General features: G+C 37.2%; 1 protein-coding gene across 4 annotated transcripts in view; it reads left to right on the top strand.

The window, feature by feature from the left end:
• The window catches only part of CFAP47 (cilia and flagella associated protein 47), a 502,646-nt gene that overhangs the window by 243,742 nt on the left and 238,788 nt on the right, over nt 1-20,116 (top strand). For all 4 annotated transcript variants that reach the window (XM_024988430.2, XM_015461736.3, XM_059883840.1 and 1 more), the window contains 2 exons: nt 3,221-3,371; nt 6,534-6,622. In XM_024988430.2, the coding sequence (XP_024844198.1) occupies nt 3,221-3,371; nt 6,534-6,622 (240 nt within the window). The remainder of the gene's footprint in view (nt 1-3,220; nt 3,372-6,533; nt 6,623-20,116) is intronic.

Genomic DNA, 20,116 nt, shown 5'->3' with positions numbered 1-20,116 from the left:
ACCTAACTCACTCTCATCCTCCATATCCTACCTAACATATCACTTCCTCTGACCCTTCAGACTGTATCACACTCTCTATTACATGCCCTTATATCACTTCATAGCACATACATACTTTGTTTTCACATTTATTTTATTATGACATAATTAATGTCTGCCATGTCATATAAAATGAAAGATCCAGGAGTTCAGGAATAGTGTGTTTTTTTGTTTTTTTTTTTCTAATTATCCCCCAAACCTAAAACAAAGTCTGAAACATTATAAATTTTATTTGAACGTATGGCTTTATCTAGTAATGAATTTGTGAATATCTACAAAAATCCTAAATCACAGGCATCCTAACACAGAGTTTGAAAAACACCCAGAAAAAGATGTCAAGGTCAAATATTCTCTTTTCAGTTAAATTTAAGTACATGAGTTTTTTATAATAGTCATGAAAATGTCCTTTTGCAGTAGTTGAGATTAGTGATATTATATCTGAATAAAATTCTCCCATTCCTGCTAGTTCTGAGTTGTAATTTTCCCTAAAAATCAATTTTGAGAATATTTCAATTGATTTTAAAAGTCCTCCATTCACTTTACTCTATGCTGCACCCTAAGCTCGCCTATTCAAAAGAGATTCTTCAAAGATTCTGGGGAAGTTAAGCCATAGTTTAATGCTGAGAGAAGCTATTGCCATTTCTGTTGCCAACTGTGTGTATCCTAAGGGAAAATGACAGGTGATAGTTTGTGCAAAGAATAACTGTGATATGATGTATAGTGCTAACTATGCTAAAAGTCAGAGGAAAAGCAAAGATAAAAGTCTCCAAGGTTTACCACCTACAGCTGTGGAAAGGTAAGGCAGAAAGATTCAGCCAGTAAAGAAACATTGAGCCCATTTTTCATTCGGAGATCTCATTACTTACTTAAACAGTGAAAGCAAAAGTTACCAGAGAGGCAGATCTCCATGCCCCTTATGCTGAGTGATGCCAAAACAAAAGGGACCAGAAGACTGCACCATGCATGGGAGGACACCAGTTGCTGACAGTCAGTTTGTTTCATGCTGCAGTTAAGCAGTTTTCTAGCCTGTAACTCTATGCTGGAGGGGGCTACGCAGAGTCAATGGGAAACTGTCTGCTGACAGCCTCTCAGCGAAGATAGAGAGGCAAATGAGAAATGTTCTTGTCGCAGTTTTTCCTGAAACTCCATGCTCTCATGTTATGGGAGGATCACAGAACTTTCTGGCAACACTTATAGCCACTGCAGTTAAACTTTGCATATGTGTGGCCTGTGCAGTTATGCAAGATTGCCAGGGTGCCATGGCTTAGTCATTCCCTAAAAACTGGGAAATAAAGTTTCCAAATCCATAGATTCTTTAACTGTTTTACTGTGGTTTAAGCTGGTTTTAGAAAAGGCAGAGGAACCAGAGATCAAATTGCCAACATCCGCTGGATCATGGAAAAAGCAAGAGAGTTCCAGAAAAACATCTATTTCTGCTTTATTGACTATGCCAAAGCCTTTGACTGTGTGGATCACAATAAACTGTGGACAATTCTTCAAGAGATGGGAATACCAGACCACCTGACCTGCCTCTTGAGAAATTTGTATGCAGGTCAGGAAGCAACAGTTAGAACTGGACATGGAACAACAGACTGGTTCCAAATAGGAAAAGGAGTTCGTCAAGGCTGTATATTGTCACCCTGCTTATTTAACTTATATGCACAGTACATCATGAGAAACGCTGGACTGGAAGAAACACAAGCTGGAATCAAGACTGCATGGAGAAATATCAATAATCTCAGATATGCAGATGACACCACCCTTATGACAGAAAGTGAAGAGGAACTCAAAAGCCTCTTGATGAAAGTGAAAGAGGAGAGTGAAAAAGTTGGCTTAAAGCTCAACATTTAGAAAACGAAGATCATGGCATCCGGTCCCACCACTTCATGGGAAATAGATGGGGAAACAGTGGAAACAGTGTCAGACTTTATTTTTGGGGGCTCCAAAATCACTGCAGATGGTGACTGTAGCCATGAAATTAAAAGACGCTTACTCCTTGGAAGGAAAGTTATGACCAACCTAGATAGCATATTCAAAAGCAGAGACATTCCTTTGCCAACAAAGGTCCATCTAGTCAAGGCTATGGTTTTTCCTGTGGTCATGTATGGATGTGAGAGTTGGACTGTGAAGAAGGCTGAGCGCCAAAGATTTGATGCTTTTGAACTGTGGTGTTGGAGAAGACTGTTGAGAGTCCCTCGGACTGCAAGGAGATCCAACCAGTCCATTGTGAAGGAGATCAGCCCTGGGATTTCTTTGGAAGGAATGATGCTAAAGCTGAAACTCCAGTACTTTGGCCACCTCATGCGAAGAGTTGACTCATTGGAAAAGATTCTGATGCTGGGAGGGATTGGGGGCAGGAGGAGAAGGGGACGACAGAGGATGAGATGGCTGGATGGCATCACTGACTCGATGGACGTGAGTCTCAGTGAACTCCGGGAGTTGGTGATGGACAGGGAGGCCTGGCGTGCTGTGATTCATAGGGTCGCAAAGAGTCAGACACGACTGAGTGACTGATCTGATCTGATCTGATGTGAAACTAGAAAGTTGAAGATTAAAGGAGATACATGTTTTCTTTATTCTTTTCTTTAATTTTGTCTTTCAAATAAAAGTCATGGTACTTATATGCTATTATTTTGTTTTTGTTTTTAAGTTTATTTTATTTTTAAACTTTACAAAATTGTATTAGTTTTGCAAAATATCAAAATGAACCCACCACAGGTACACATTATGCTGTTATTTTGATTTGAGATTTGAATTTTATTTTCAACCACAGTTTGAAGTATTTTTTTTGAATTTGTCTTTCTCATTTTTTCCTCCATGTAATCAAAAGTCATTGATGTAACTAAGAATGTGCCTAACCAGTAGCCCAGAATGTCCTATAAAATTCACATAAAAAATGCATGCATACATGATTTCCAATGGCTAACTCTTAGAAAATCAAATACTCAGTAGATAATATATGCATTTGGAAGTTAACTTTAGGTTTTACAGACTGGATCAATATGTTTTGACTGACAGCAATAACTAGATTATAGGCTTTCTAAAATCTTCAACAATCTTTAATTTTATTGTAGAAGTAAGTATTTTGCAGGGTATGTGTACTTGGTATATGATCTTCACTGAATAGATGCTTGTTGTCTTTTTTTATTACAGTAGTTTTTTCTTATCTTTTGTTAAATAGAAACCAAATTACTATCACTCTGAAATTTACCAGTCGCTTCCTCCATCCTGCTGAAGCTTCACTGCTATTAATTTCAAGACCTAAGAATGGAATAGGAGGTACTACGATGACTTTTGCTCTCAAGGGTGAAGTCCTCAATTTTAAAGCCATCGTAAGTAAATTTTACCTCATTTATGATATATTTTTTGCTTCTCTTCTCAAGCCATGGAGTGTTCCAAGTACAGCAGTTCTTCCAAGTTTTATCTCCTGGCGGCTCTTGTTCTTTGAGATCATGTGCATATGCAGACACAGATGTGTACTTACTTAACATTTGCAGTTTTTGGTTTCTGTATCTCTGATATTTTTGCTTTGATACTCTTTCTTTGGAAATAAATCTCAATTTTATAATAGAAGTTGAAAGGACTTGTACTTTTAAAATTTTGGTTTTGTTTATTAATTTTGTATGTAATGTTTAAACATTACTTTCAATTTACAGTTATTACAAAATGTTGATTATATTCCCTTTTTTGTGCAATGCATCCCTGGACCTATCTTACACCCAAGAGTTTGTACCTCCCACCCCTACATTGCCCCTCCCCACTCTCATCACTGGTAACCCTTAATTTGTTCTCTGTATCTGTGAGGCTGTTTCCTTTTTTTATTATATTCACTAATTAGTTGCATTTTTTAGATCTCACATATAAGTGATATCATGCAGTATTTGTCTCTTTCTGACTTATTTCACTTAGCATAATGCCCATAAAGCTTTACCATAATACATCCTGCCGCTGCTAAGTTGCTTCAGTTGTGTCCAACTCTTTAAAACCATATGGACCGTAGCCTGCCAGGTCCTCTTTCCATGGGATTCTCTAGACAAGAATATTGAAGCGGTTGCCATGCCCTCCTCCAGGGGATCTTCCCTACCCAAGGATCAAACCTGCATCTTTTGTATCTTCTGCACTGGCAATTGGGTTCATTACCACTAGCACCACCTGCAAAGCCCAAGTACATCCATGTTGCTGCAAATGGCAAAATATATATATGTGTGTGTGTGTGTGTGTGTGTGTGTGTGTGTGTGTATGTATATATATGGCTTCACAGGTGGTGCTAGTAATAAAGAATCTACCTGCCAATGCAGGAGACACAAGAGACATGGGTTCGATCTCTGAGTTGGGAAAATTCTCTGGAGAAGGAAGTGGCCAGCCAGGGAAAATTCTCTGGAGAAGGAAGTGGCCAGTCACTCCAGTATTTTTGCTTGGAAAATCCCATGGACAGAGGAACCTGGTGTGCTACAGTCCATGGAGTCGCAAAGACTTGGACACGACTAGGCAACTGAGCACACGTACACTGACGCACATATAAATCAATAAATATAATATATATGTATTATATACACACACACATATACACACACACAGACATACACCCCACATCTTCATTATCCATTCATCTGTTGATGGACACTTAGGTTGCTTCCATATCTTGGCAATTGTAAATAATGCTGCTATGAATGTTGGGGTGCATGTATTTATTCAAATTAGTATCTTTATTTTCTTTGGATATATACCCAGAGTGGAATAGCTGGATCATATGGTAGTTCTATTTTTGGTCTTTTGAGAAACCTCCATACTGCTTTCCACAGTGACTGTGGTGATTTACCTTCCCACTAACCGTAAAAGGGCTCCTTTACTCCACATCCTCGCCAGCATTTGTTATTTGTATTCTTTTTGATAATGGCCATTCTGACAGATGCTAGATATCTCATTGTGGTTTTGATATGCGTTTCTCTTATGATTAGCATCTTCTCATGTGCCTGTTGGCCATCTGCATTTTGAAAAGACTTGCATTGAGTACTGTTTTAAGGTTGTCTTTTTAGGATTATATTTGTGCTTTATATCAAGGAGTCATTCACTATGTGTATAGCAATTTATATGACCTTCTGCCATGGAGACTTGTGATTTAAGTTAAAGCACTCCCTGGGTCTATGTCTGTTTTTTGTTTGAATTAAGATTTGGTGATTTACCTAGCAAAGAAAATGTTTCTGTTTCTGATAGGAAGATTTATTAATTTATCTTTAGGGTGCTCTGGAGCAAATCCATTACAAAGGTAATGCTAAGACTGGCATTTAGTGAGAGGTGATGATGTTCCAGTCAGAGTTCTGAAGTGTTACTACCTCAAAGGATGGGGGAGAAGGATTTTTAAATCTCTGTAAAATAGGTGTGATATTGTTATGATTGACTTTGTGTAGCCATTAGTTTGTCTACGTATTATTTTCTACCTTGGCTGTATGGCAAAGAAGTAAATTTATGTTGCTGGATTTTCATATGGATTATGAAAAATCATAGGCGTGCAGTAGCTTGAGTGGGAGTTAAAGAGAATGACTCTAGAAGGCCACTTTGTGTGAGGAGAGCATTAAGACGCTCATCTGGACAGAATGGCTTATTCAATAAGGACACGTGGAACAGAAAGCACGTGTTTGATTGTCACTGAGATACTATTGTGATCTTCTGATTTCCTCCTGAATTCTTACATTTCCCAACCCTCTCACACAAATTTTCTGAAAAAAACATTGCTTTGCCACGTGTGTTTAAGAGACGTGGATGGATGGTGTTAGCCTCTCATTATCATGGCTCTGGGGCAGAAAAGCTGACACTTGGGCCTTATGTGATCTCTGTTTACTTCTCCATTTGGCCACTCATGGTCTTAGACATCAGGAAATAATTGGATAATAATGGAGAAATAAGGTAAGATCCTGATTAGTCTAGAAGTGTGGAATTCCTAAAATCTTTTCTTTCATGGAAGTCTTGAGTAATTTGAGTTTAAGTTTTATATTTGTGCTTTTATTACAGTAAAAATATATCAGTACAGCCATTACATTAGAAACACAGGCATGCCACAGTCACACATGTTCCAACACAGGTATCACAGATATTCTTGCACTCACACACCAGCGTGTCCATATACACACACACCTGCCTCTTCTTTATGTCATGTGTATTCAGTGTGTGTGTGTGTGTGTGTGTATGATGGATTAATTTGAAAATGTAAAATCATGCTCAGTCATGAACAAAAGGAATTTTAAGGAAGTAAATTTAGGAGACAGTATTGTGACAAATCATTCAGTTGTTAGCATAGTACTATGGATCAATGATGAGGTAAAATCTATTTTTATTTTTTCCCACTCAGATTTTGGCAGTATAATGTTTATATAAATTAATATCTCTGAAATGTTTAAATGGAGAGGTTTTTAGATACTTTAAGCCTATATTTTATAGTTGAGGATATTCTTTTTTGTTATTATCATATAGTATGTTTTATTTCTTTTTTACCTTAGGCAACTATAAAATGCAAATCCCCATGTTATAAATGGAAAGAAGTTACTGTGAAAGTTAAAAATCCCTTCCAAGCTTCTGGGGACTTCAAGTAAGTTATTGTTTTGGTGTAAATTCATTGCAATTAGCCATATCCAGTCTTAAGAGAAGTTATGTAGTTTTCTTAAATGTGAACTGTTTTGAGGAGAAATTTTGCATATTTATATTACTATAAATGTATAAGCATCAGCAGATAAAATAGAACAAATAATGAAGGTAAATCAGTTTTCCTTGAAATGCTGTTTCATCTCTACAAAGCTAATGCTGATTGTGTCAATTTTATTAATTTTGCCAATAAGCTTTATCCTTATTGAAATGTATAGTTCTTTCAGTTTCTTAAAATTTATAAGTAATAGACTTTTAAACTTATAATTTCTTCCTATCTGTTAATTTCCAAAAGTGAAATGTTGATTCAAGAAGAAAATTTATCTTCACCTAAAGCATCATGATTAATTAAAACTGCACAGCAAATGTTCATTTGAACATCTTTAGATTTAACAACAACAATAACAACAAAATACATTTGGAACAAAAAGACAATAAAATGCTTAAGTTTTATTCAAGGTCCCAAATAGAAAATATCTTTCTATATATTTACATGTTGAGGGAGAAGATGGATAATTGTACCTTACTGTTGTTGTTTAGCTGCTAACTTGTGTCCCACTCTTCTGCGACCCCATAGACTGTAGCCAGCCAGGCTCCCCTGACCATGGGATTTCCCAGGCAAGAATACTGGAGTGGGTTGCCATTTCCTTCACTAGGGAATCTTCCTGTCCCAGGGATTAAATCAGTGTTTCATGCATTGGCAGGTGGATTCTTTATCACTGAGCTATCTGGAAAGCCCTTAATGATACCTTGTGCTGCACTTAGTCGCTCAGTCATGTCCGACTCTTTGCGACCCCATGGACTATAGCCTGCCAGGTTTCTCTGTCCATGGGGATTCTCCAGGCAAGAATACTGGAGTGGGTTGTCATGCCCTCCTCCATACCTTACATACTGCTTGAATTATGAACTCTGTTTCTACCAACTTTAAAAGTCAAATTCTTACAACAATACTTGTGTTGCTTGGAAATTGTATGTATGCTTATTATATTAGTATTTGATAATTTTCAGTTTTTAAATTACTATATGTCTAGGCTTTTGGCAATTTCTTATTAACAATATCATTTATTGTTGACAAAACAAAAATTCTTTTGTTAAAACAGTTATTGGTGAATTTATGGTTCCCATATTCAGTGAGGGAGAATTTTATTTACTGTAATTTTATTAAAATGTTATATCAGAATGTAAGGAACAAAAAAATATCAGAATGTATGGCATTAATCCAGTATTAAAATATACCCTTAAATGAACCAAATGACTGACTGCAGTTCTTCAGAGAAAATCAAGATCAAATATGTTAACTCTTATTCTGGTGGTAAAATTGAAAGAAAATCTCAAAGTTCCTGGCATTGGTAGAATATTATAATTGTGTGTTTGTCCAAAAATAACAGTATATCATTGTTATTTTATGGTTTGCATGCGTGCATGCGTGCTAAGTCACTTCAGTCATGTCCTACTCTTTGGGACCCTATGGACTGTAGCCTGCCAGGCTCCTCTGTCCATGTGATTCTCTAGGCAGAACTACTAGAGTGGGTAGCCATGCCCTCCTCCAGGGAATTTTCCTGTCCCAGGAATCAAACCTGTGGCTCCTACATTGCAGGCAGAATGTTTACCACTGAGCCATCAGGGAAGCCAATTTTATGATTTATTTCAGATGTAATTAAAACTGTTACTTCTTGTGAGGAATACATGGTTTGGTAGAGGACAAGATTATTTGTTGGAGACTTTTGACTCCTTCATCTCTTATGTGAATGTGGCCCTCAAACTTAGGTAATAGGCATATAATCATGAAAATTTAAGGCCACTCACAAAATCTGTAAAATCAATATTTTATGGTAAACATACATTATTTTCAAAGATAAAATGCAATAAAAGAGAATGAGAGGAAATTTAATGCCAAATAATTCACATAGACTATTTTAATGTTATAAACAATAAAACAAGTGACCAAGTTTTTCATATTACTTACAAAAATGATCAGAACTTTATTATGAATAATCTCATATTAAATGTATTTTCAAATAAAATTTAAAATTTCAGAAAATTTTCCAAAAAATTGTATGCAGCACAGTGACCAGATTTGATCCTACTTTATCAAAATTTAACAACACTTTTAACAAGAAAGGTGACCTAGTCTAAATTTAAACGTTTATTTTTTTATTGAGATATGCTTGATATACAATATTATATATTCAGAAATGCAATATAGTGATTCACAATTTTTAAAGGTAATGCTCCATTCATAGTTATTATAAAATATTGGCTCTATTATCTGTGCTGTAAAACATATAGCTTACTTATACATGGTAGTTTACATTTCTTAATCCCCTATCTGGTGTAGATTTAACAGAGATAAAATTAGCTCTCACACCTCTGTGTACCAGATCTGAAATTCCTCTTTGGCAGAATAGAAGTATTTCATGCTGCTACTGCTACTGCTAAGTCACTTCAGTCGTGTCAGACTCTGTGTGACCCCATAGATGGCAGCCCACCAGGCTCCCCCGTCCCTGGGATTCTCCAGGCAAGAACACTGGAGCGGGTTGCCATTTCCTTTTCCAATGCATGAAAGTAAAAAGTGACAGTGAAGTCGCTCAGTCGTGTCCGACTCTTAGTGACCCCATGGACTGCAGCCTACCAGGCTCCTTCATCCATGGGATTTTCCAGGCAAGAGTACAGGAGTGGGGTGCCATTGCCTTCTCCGTGCTGTATAATGCTTTTTTTACATGTTGTAAAGTTTGGTTTACTAGTATTTGGTTGAAGAATTTGCATTTATAACCACAGGATTTACTTTCTTTTCTTGTGATGTATTTATCTGTTTTTTATATCACCAGTAATAGCTTTAGAGAAAGATTTGGGAAGTGGTCCTTTCCATTATATTTTTGGGGAGAATTTGTGAAGGATTGGTATTAATTCTTTTAACGTTTGCTAGAATTCACAACTGAAGCCATCTGTCTCTGAGCTTTGCTTTGTGGGAACTTCAGTTTATTACTAATTCCGTCTCTTTACTTGTTATGGCTTAATCAGATTTTCTGTTTCTTTTTGAATCGGTTTGGTCGTTTGTGCCACTCTAGGAATTTGTATATTTCTTCTAAATTATCTAAGTCGTTGGCATGGAATTTTACATAGTATTCCCTTATAATCCTTGTTTTTTCTTTTTTTTCTGCAAAAGCAGTTGTGATGGCCCTTCTTCCATCCCTTAGTTCAGTTAATTTGATTTTTCTCTCCTTTATTCTTAATCAGTGTAGGTAAATATTTGTTAATTTTCTTGATATTTTCAAAGACCCTTCTCCTAGTTTCTTTGATATTTTCTATTATTTTTCTTTATTTAAAAACATTTGTGGTATAATTGATATGGAAAAAAATGTACATTTAAAGTATATAATTTGATGAGTTTGGATGTATGCATGTACCGTGATGCTACCACAGCAATTAAAGCAATAAGCATACTCATCACTTCCAAAAGTTTCCTTGTATTCCTTTTTTCTTTTCTATGTTAAGAATTCTTAACATGAGAATTACATTCTTAACAAATGTTTTAGATAGAGCATAATACCACGTTGTTAGGTCTTCCCTGGTGGCTCAGCAGTAAAGAATCCACCTGCCAGTGTAGGAGATACAGGTTTGGGAAGATCCCCTGGAGGAGAAAATGGCTATCCAGTCTAGTATTCTTGCCTGGAAAATCCTGTGGGACAGAGTAGCCTGGTGGGCTACAGTCCATAGGATCACAAAGAGTTGGACATGATGGAAGTGACTTAGCACACAGGCATGCGTGATTAATTATGTTAAGCATCTCTTCATGTGCCTTTGGCCATCTGTATGTCTTCTTTGGAAAGTGTGTATTCAGGTCTTCTGCCCAGTTTTTAATCAGATTGCTTGTTTCTTTGCTACAGAGTTGTGTGATTGTTATATTTTGGATATTAGCTCCTTACCAGATAATTGATTTGCAAATATTTTCTCCCATTCAGAAGATTGCTTTTATATTTCGTTGATGGTTTCCTTTGCTGTGCAGAAGCTTTATATTTTGATGTAGTCCCACTTCTTTATTTTTGCTTTTGTTGCTTTTACTTCTGGTGTCAAGACTCAAAATATCACTAAGACCTATATCAAGGAGTTTACATAAGCATGTGTTTTCTTCTAGGAGTTTTATAGTTTTAGGTCTTATGTTCTGATCTTTAATCTGTTTTTGAGTAATTTTTGTGTATGGTATAAAATAGTGGTCTAGTTTCATTCTTTTACATGTGGCTGATTTGTTTTCCCAGCACCACTTACTGAAGAAACTGTCCTTACCCTCTTGTATATTTTTGGCTCCTTTGTTGTAAATTAATTCATCATATTCATCATATATGTGTGGATTTATTTCTCAGCTCTCAATTCTGTTCCATTGATCTAGGTGTCTGTTTTTGTGCAAATATCATACTGTTTTAATTGCTATAGCTTGATATTATTTGAGATCGGAGAGTGTGACACTTCCAGCTATGTTCACTCACCTTATTTTTCCGATGTTTTTTCTTTTCTTTTTTCCTCTCTTTTGGCTTATTTCATTAAACATGTGTTGGTGCATTTAATTGTGTACCATATATGTATGTGATTGTTTATCTTTCTTTATTCATTTTTCTCTCTGTTCTTCAGACTACATAATCTCTGTCAGTCTTGAAGTTTATTAATTCTTCTTTTTCCTACCAATTCAAATCTCCTGAGCCCCTCTAGTGATTTTTTACAATCTGTTATTGTAGTTTACAAATCCAGAATTTTCATTTGGTTCTTTTTTATTAATTTCATCATCATGCTTTCCTTTACTTCTTTAGTCATAGTTTCCTTAGTTTTTTAAGACATTTACAATGGCTATTTTGAGTTGGTTTCCTGTTAAATATGAGAGCTGATCACTCTATCCAGCAGCTTTTCTTGCATACCTATTTTATTGTTTCTTTGCTTGTTTCATAATTGTTATGTTGGAAACTGGACATTTTTGAAAATTCTGGTCTCATCTCCCACATGATTTTTAATATTGTTTGCTTGTTTAATTTTTTACTACATGGCTGGCTTATTTTAGAGATGTTTACTCCACCTCCCCCTCAAAAAATGCCTCACATACATAGTGTGAACCTTCTAATATTGCTTCTAGGGGATACAGTCTTGACTATGCCCACAGTCACTCTTGGATAATGATGGTTTTGGCATAGCTTTCTTTGACCGTGTCTTTCTGTGTCCACACTTAGCTATTAAATTTCCCTGATTTGAATTCTGTGGAAGGTATAAATTGCTCCTCAGACTAATTCAATCAAAGCCAGCTCCTTTGAAATAATAGTCCCTTAGGTCAATGTTTGAGATTTATTCCGTCTCCACAAGGGCTCCTCTCAGTTGTCTTTCCCCAGTTTTCTCCAACAAACTAGCAGGGTTCCTCCTAATTGCCTTTCACCACAACTGCACTAGTTTTAAGAGCACCCTTGGGTTTATCTTCACTTGTTTTCGAAAATGAAGTCAGGTCCTTTGTGAAGAGATTAAGAGCTATATGTATTAAGGTCAGCTTCTCCCTCTAGGTAAAATTTCTGAGCCATGACTGTGTTGGTAGAAAGGGGGACAATGGTAAACTTTTCTTGAAGTAACACCCCCATATTAGGACCTGAATGCTAGGTAGGGTGGGGGGAAGTAGTTTCAGGTCTTCCTGGTTTGCTTCTCCCAGCATAGAACCACCACTTTGTAAGCTGGGGCAATGGTGATTTCACACTCATGCAGAGCTTGTGGTCCATGATTGGGTACTGGGTGGAAGAAGGAAGCCCCTCAGCTCCTCTCAGCTGCATTTGCCTGAACATAGCCTCAGCAACATGTACTTGGGGCAGGATGAGAAATGTTGATGTCATACATCTCTCAGAAAGATGGTTCTCCACCTGGGAGCTAGGAAACTAATGTGTCCTCTGTCCCTAGCTGTACTAGTCTGGAGTAGAGTTTCTTTCTTAATTGGGTGGGGAAGAAGGAAAGAGTGAGTAGTCTTGGTTCAAATGCCTCAGACTACATCTCTTTTTTATTGATTGATTTATTATTTTTGGCTGTGCTGGGTCTTCGTTGCTTCGTTGTGTGGACCTTCTCTAGTTGCAGTGAGTGGGGGCTACTCTCTTATGGTGTGTGGGCTTCTTGTTGCAGTGGTTTCTCTTGTTGCAGAGCATGGGCTGTAGAGCATGTCAGCTTCAGTAGTTGTGATGCAGGGGCTTAGTTGCCCAGCGGCATGTGGAATCTTCCTGGACAAGGGATTGAACTTGTGTCCCTTGCGTTAGCAGGTAGATTCTTTACCACCGGACCACTGGACTTCCTTACCATGTAGGGAAGTCCTACATCTTTGCTTACTGAATTTAGTAATTACTATTGAATAGCTTTTTTTTTTTTAATTGGCTATATCCCTTTAAGATCATTTCCAGAGAGTTTAAATAGTTGGGTTTTATATTTGAACTCATTTTACTGGAAATTGATCCATGGAGCTCTCATGCTGTCATGCTAAGAGCAGTGTTTGATCTAAGTTCTATTTTGTCTGTTATTAGTATAGCCACTCCAGTTCTCTTTTTGTTACTATTTATGTGGTATTTTATTATTCTTCTTTTGTTCCCAATCTGGTTGTGACTTTGAACCAACGTTTGTCTTTTTTCTAGTCTATTTTTTTTTCCATTTTGTCCATCTCTGCCTTTTGATTAGAGAGTTAATCCCATTACACTTAATATAATCTCTGATACAGTACAGTTTAGTGTGCCTTTAAAAATTTCATTTCTTTTACTATATGTTTTCTAAAATTTTTCTCCATAGTCATCCTGAAGATTATAATTAGCATGTTAATTTAAACAGTCTAGTTCATATTAGACACCAACTTAATTTTACTGTAAACTTAGAAATTTTGCTTCAGTGTATCTCCTTTTCCTAGCCTCTTGTTAATGCTATTATTGTTATACTCATTATATCTTTGTAAGTTATAAGCCCATAAAACAGTTTTATATTTATTGTCTGGTACTGTTTTATTTTAAATCAGAAAGGATAACAAAAAGGGTACATTGAAAATAAAGTACATTTATAATTTGTTTTATAGAGTTGCCTGTGTAGTTAACTTTATGTATGCTTTTTATTTCATCATGTGGTTTACAGTTCATTTCTAGTGTCCTTTTACTTTAGCCTAAGGGAATTCCGGTAGTATTTTTTTATAGGATAGGTCTGTTAGCAATGAATTCTTTCATTTTTTTATTTGGTAATATTTTAATTTCTTCTTAATTTCTGAAGGATAGTTTTCCTGTATATAGTATACCTTATTGATAATCATTCAGCATGCTGTATACATCATCCCATTGCATTTTGTTCTTTAGGTTTTAAATGGGAATTTAATTCTTAATCTTTTTTTTTCTTTTATTTTAAATATATTTTAATTAGAGGCTAATTACTTTACAATATTGTATTGGTTTTGCCATATATCAACATGAATCCAGCATGGGTGTACACATGTTCCCCATCCTGAACCCCCCTCCCACCTCCCTCCCCATTGAGGAGCAACACAGGTGTTAAGTCAGTTCTCTTCTGCTTCTTACTGTGTCTTGGCCTCTCAATGATTTGACTCTTATTGTCTAGTTATGGATCATCTTGAATTTATCCTGCACAGAATATTTTGTACTTCTTAGATGTGTAAATTAATATTTTTATCAAATTTTGAAAGTTTTCATCATTTATTTCTTCACATTGTCTGTCTGCCTCTTTTTTTTTTTTTCTCTTGTCTTTTGGGATTCTGAATAGGCTTACATTTGGCTGTCTGATGGTCTCCCATGGTTCTCTGAGGCTAAATTTTTAATTAATGTTAATTTTTCTTCATTCTTTTTTCTTTCCATTGTTTGAAAGTAATCATTTTATTTGACCTATCTTTAAGTGTACTGGTTTTTTGTCACCTCAAACCTGCAGTTGAGTCCCTCTACTGCTTTTCCCTCTATCTCTTCAAGAAAATTAGAGATACCAAGGGAACATTTCATGCAAAGATGGGCTCAATAAAGGACAGAAATGGTATGGACCTAACAGAAGCAGAAGATATTAATAAGAGGTGACAAGAATACACAGAAGAACTGTACAAAACAGATCTTCATGACCAAGATAATCACGATGGTATGATAACTCACCTAGAACCAGACATCCTGGAATGTGAAGTCAAGTGGGCCTTAGAAAGCATCATTAGAAAAAAGCTAGTGGAGGTGATGGAATTCCAGTTGAGCTATTTCAAATCCTAAAAGATGATGCTGTGAAAGTGCTGCACTCAATATGCCAGCAAATTGGAAAACTCAGCAGTGGCCACAGGACTGGAAAAGGTCAGTTTTCATCCCAATCCCAAAGAAAGGCAATGCCAAAGAATGCTCAAACTACCACACCATTGCACTCATCTCACATGCTAGTAAAGTAATGCTCAAAATTCTCCAAGCCAGGCTTCAGCACTACGTGAACCGTGAACTTCCTGATGTTCAAGCTGGGTTTAGAAAAGGCAGAGGAACCAGAGATCAAATTGCCAACATCCGCTGGATCATGGAAAAAGCAAGAGAGTTCCAGAAAAACATCTATTTCTGCTTTATTGACTATGCCAAAGCCTTTGACTCTGTGGATCCCAATAAACTGTGGAAAATTCTTCAAGAGATGGGAATACCAGACCACCTGACCTGCCTCTTGAGAAATTTGTATGCAGGTCAGGAAGCGACAGTTAGAACTGGACATGGAACAACAGACTGGTTCCACATAGGAAAAGGAGTATGTCAAGGCTGTATATTGTCACCCTGCTTTTTTAACTTCTATGCAGAGTACATCATGAGAAATGCTGGGCTGGAGGAAGCACAAGCTGGAATCAAGATTGCCAGAAGAAATACCAATAACCTCAGATATGCAGATGATACCACCCTCATGGCAGAAAGTGAAGAGGAACTAAAGAGCCTCCTGATGAAAGTGAAAGAGGGGAGTGAAAAAGTTGGCTTAAAGCTCAACATTCAGAAAACAAAGATCATGGCATCTGGTCCCATCACTTCATGGGAAATAGATGGGGAAACAGTGGAAACAGTGTCAGACTTTATTTTGGGGGGCTCCAAAATCACTGCAGATGGTGACTGCAGCCATGAAATTAAAAGACACTTACTCCTTGGAAGGAAAGTTATGACCAACATAGATAGCATATTCAAAAACAGAGACATTACTTTGCCAACAAAGGTCTGTCTAGTCAAGGCTATGGTTTTTCCTGTGGTCATGTATGGATGTGAGAGTTGGACTGTGAAGAAAGCGGAGCGCTGAAGAATTGGTGTTTTTAAACTGTGGTGTTGGAGAAGAGTCTTGAGAGTCCCTTGGACTGCATGTGATCCAACCAGTCCATTCTAAAGGAGATCAGCCCTGGGATTTCTTTGGAAGGAATGATGCTAAAGCTGAAACTCCAGTACTTTGGCCACCTCATGCAAAGAGTTGACTCATTGGAAAAGACTGATGCTGAGAGGGATTGGAGAGGAAAAGGGGACGACAGAGGATGAGATGGCTGGATGGCATCACCAACTCAATGGACATGAGTCTGAGTGAATGGGAGTTGGTGATGGACACAAAGGCCTGGTGTGCTGTGATTCATGGGATCACAAAGAGTTGGACATGACTGAGCGACTGAACTGAACTAAACTGAACTGCTTTTTTACTTCAGGTATTGTACTTTCTAAGTCCAGAATTTATAATTAGTTCTTTTGTATAATTTCTCTGTACTGATATTCTTTACTTGGTGAGACGTATTTGTTTCTGTCACTAGAGAAGAGAATGGCAAAATAACAAACTGTGGAGAATTCTTAAAGAGATGGGAATACCAGACCGCCTTACCTGCCTCCTGAGAAATCTGTATGCAGGTCAAGAAGCAATAGTTAGAACCTGACATGGAACACCAGACTGATTCCAAATTGGGAAAGGAGTACGTCAAGGCTGTATACTATCACCTTGTTCATTTCACTTATATGCCAGGCTAGATGAATCAGCTGCAGTCAAGATTGCTGGGAGTAACATCAACAACTTCAGATATGCAGATGATACCTCTCTGAGGGCAAAAAGTGAAGAGGAACTAAAGAGCTTCTTGATGAGTGTGAAAATGGAAAGTCCAAAAGCTGGCTTAAAACTCAACATTAAAAAAACTAAGATCATGGCATCCACTCTCAGAACTTCATGGCAAATAGATGGGGGAAGATTGAAAACAGTGACAGCTTTTATTTTCTTGTGCTCCAAAATCACTGTAGAGAGTGATTGCAGCCACAAAATTAAAAGATGCTTGCTCCTTAGAAGGAACACTATGACAAAACTAGACAACATAGTAAAAAGCAGAGACATCACTTTGCCGACAAAGGTCTGAATAGTCAAAGCTACAGTTTTTCCAGTAGTCATGTATAGATGTGAGAGTTGGACCATAAAGAAGGCTGAGTGCCGAAGGATTGATGCTTTTGAATTGTGGTGCCAGAGAAGACTCTTGACAGTCGCTTGGACAGCAAGGAAATCAAACCAGTGCATCCTAAATGAAATCAACCCTAAATATTCATTGGAAGGACTGATGCTGAAGCTGAAGCTCCAGAACTTTGGCCACCTGATGAGAAGAGCTGACTCACTGGAAAAGACCATGATGCTAGGAAAGATTGAGGGCAAGAGGACAAGGGGGTAACAGAAGGTGAGATGGCATCACCAACTCAGTGGATATGATTTTGAGCAAACTCCCGAAGACAGTGAAGGACAGGGAAGCCTGACGTGTTGTAGTCCATGGAGTCACGAAGAGTTTGCCATGACTTGGTAACTGAACAACAGGTATATCTGTAAGTGGGATTGAAGGTCCTTGACATATTTTAGGACTCTACTGAGCTGTTGCAATTTCTCCTATGGGCGTGTTGTCTCCAGATCTTCCTTTTATGTTTTCTCAGGCTCTTGATCCAGTTGCTCTGGCAGCCTCAGGCATAACTATTACTGATTGTTTTCAACAAACATCCTGGGAATAGTTGTTTTACTTTGAGTCAGTTGCTTAGATTAAAGCAACACAGTGCATACTGAGTTCTTCTAGGGAGCTTTGAGACAGGTTGCACAGTAACAATGATGAGGGATGGGACCTCTTTTTGAAGAGCTCCAACCTCAGTATTCCTTCCTGTGGCAGCAAGCCTGAGCATTTTTTAAGTTACGTTGGTTGCAAGGCAGTTCGTTTTCAAGGCTACTGCAGAGCTATGGAGAGGAGGAGGGGAGTTACAACATAAAAATTACAAGGCTGCAAACTCTACTGTTCTTACCAAGGTTTGGAAGCTTTTTTTTTTTTTTTTTGCTTTGTCTTCATTACTGCATGTGTGTGCTCTCTACTTGCAGCAAGTGGAGGCTACTCTCTAGTTGCGGTGCACAGGCTGCTCATTGTGGTGGCTTCTCTTGTTGAGGAGCACAGGCTCTAGGCACACAGGCTTCAGTAGTTGAAGCATGTAGGCTCAGTAGTTGTGGCTCTCAGGCTTAGTTGTTCCCTGGCATGTGGGATCTTTGAGGACCAGGGATTGAACCTGTGTCCTTTGCATTAGCAGGTGGATTCTTAAGCACTGGAGTACCAGGGAAGTCCCTGGAAACTTTTCTTGTGTAAACACCATTCAGATTGCTGCAAGCTTTTCTTTAGTTAGCTGCAATTCTGAGAAAGTTAATTTGGACAAATTTTTCCAGTGTTTTTAGTGATTTTATATAGGTGTGAAAATGGTTATTCTAAACCATTCCCTGCTTTTGTTTTCCTAGTGGCTTGGTTTTATTATTTAAAATATGTTTTTTGTTTTAGATCAGACTTGTGCTTCTTACAATGTGATCTCTGAGTCAGCAAAATCACCATCACCTGGGAGCTTATTAGAAAACCAGAATCTCAGGCCCACTCTAATGCAGTTGAATCAGAATCTGCATTGAACAGCATCTCCAGAATATTTATTTGTACCTTAATGTTAAAGCAGTGCTGGTATAATTGAAGAGTGATCAGAGTTTAACCCATAGACAGGCTACTTAAAAAACATCTGGAGAGTTCAGTGGAGCCCATGCCAGACTTACTAACTCAGAATTCATACAAACAGAAGCTTGGGAATCTGCATTTTGAACAAGCACTCCAGATGATAATAATGCACATTGAAATGTTAGGACTGCTGATTTATAAACTGCAATAATCAAACAGGATCTTTTTCTGTGTTAATGGCAGTATATATTTCATTTTTAAAGTTAATATATCTATTTTGAGCAAAGTATGTTCATTGTAATTAAGTAGGGACTTTTTAAACAGAAGCATACAGAATGCTAGTTTATCTCAAAATGGTACATGTATAGTATGTGAAAAATCTAATATTTATTATGTTGGTTTAGTCTTTTTATTTGTGTGTCAAATACTATTATGCCTGTGATTATTTTTTAGTCAGAACACATTATTACCAAAATAAATTGCCCAATGATTCACCATGGATTTATAGAAATATAAAGAAATGTTATAAATGTTTTCTGCCTCATAATTTTATAAAATTTAAATGAGAATTTAGTGCATGACTTTAAATATAAATTGCTCTCTGGAGAGGATTTATTCCTACATTTGCTTAACTGTAAATTTATATAAGCAATTCTTCCAGTTTGATACATAACTTTCATCATTCATAGTTTACACTTTTTTACAGTTAATTTTGTCTTATTTAAAACTTTTTAGTATTTAATATTTATAAAATCCTTTACAACCCTTTATGAAGGCATCAGAAATAACAAGTTAAACCAAAAAGACAAAAACTGATACCAGCATTCAAACATTAAGATATATAAATGTATTGCATTTTAGTTTGTGTATGCATGTTCATGAATGTGTGTGTATTTTTAGACTAAAATATTTGATTGATTTTATTACTGATCTGTTTTCCACTATTAAGCTAGTATTGTGAGATCTTAATGCTAAGTCACTTCAGTCGTGTCCGACTCTGTGTGACCCCTTAGACAGCAGCCCACCAGGCTCCCCATCCCTGGGATTCTCCAGGCAAGAACACTGGCGTGGCTTGCCATTTCCTTCTCCAATGCATGAAAGTGAAAAGTGAAAGTGAAGTCACTCAGTCGTGTCCGACCCTCAGCGACCCCATGGACTCAGCCTACCAGGCTCCTCCATCCATGGGATTTTCCAGGCAAGAGTACTGGAGTGGGGTGCCATTGCCTTCTCCAATGCATGAAAGTGAAAAGTGAAAGTGAAGTCGCTCAGTCGTGTCCGACCCTCAGTGACCCCATGGACTGCAGCCTTCCAGGTTCTTCTGTCCATGGGATTTTCCAGGCAAGAGTACTGGAGTGGGGTGCCATTGCCTTCTCCAATGAGATCTTAATAACTGTTACATAATAAAAAAGATTTCTGTTAACAAATTAAGTTTAGATAAATCTGTTCTTAACAATATTTTACAGATTCAGTTCAACTCTGCAAGAGGAATTA

Source organism: Bos taurus, chromosome X (genome assembly GCF_002263795.3).
Source record: "Bos taurus isolate L1 Dominette 01449 registration number 42190680 breed Hereford chromosome X, ARS-UCD2.0, whole genome shotgun sequence".
Classification (NCBI taxonomy): Eukaryota; Metazoa; Chordata; class Mammalia; order Artiodactyla; family Bovidae; genus Bos; species Bos taurus.
This window is presented reverse-complemented; position numbering and strand designations above follow the sequence as displayed.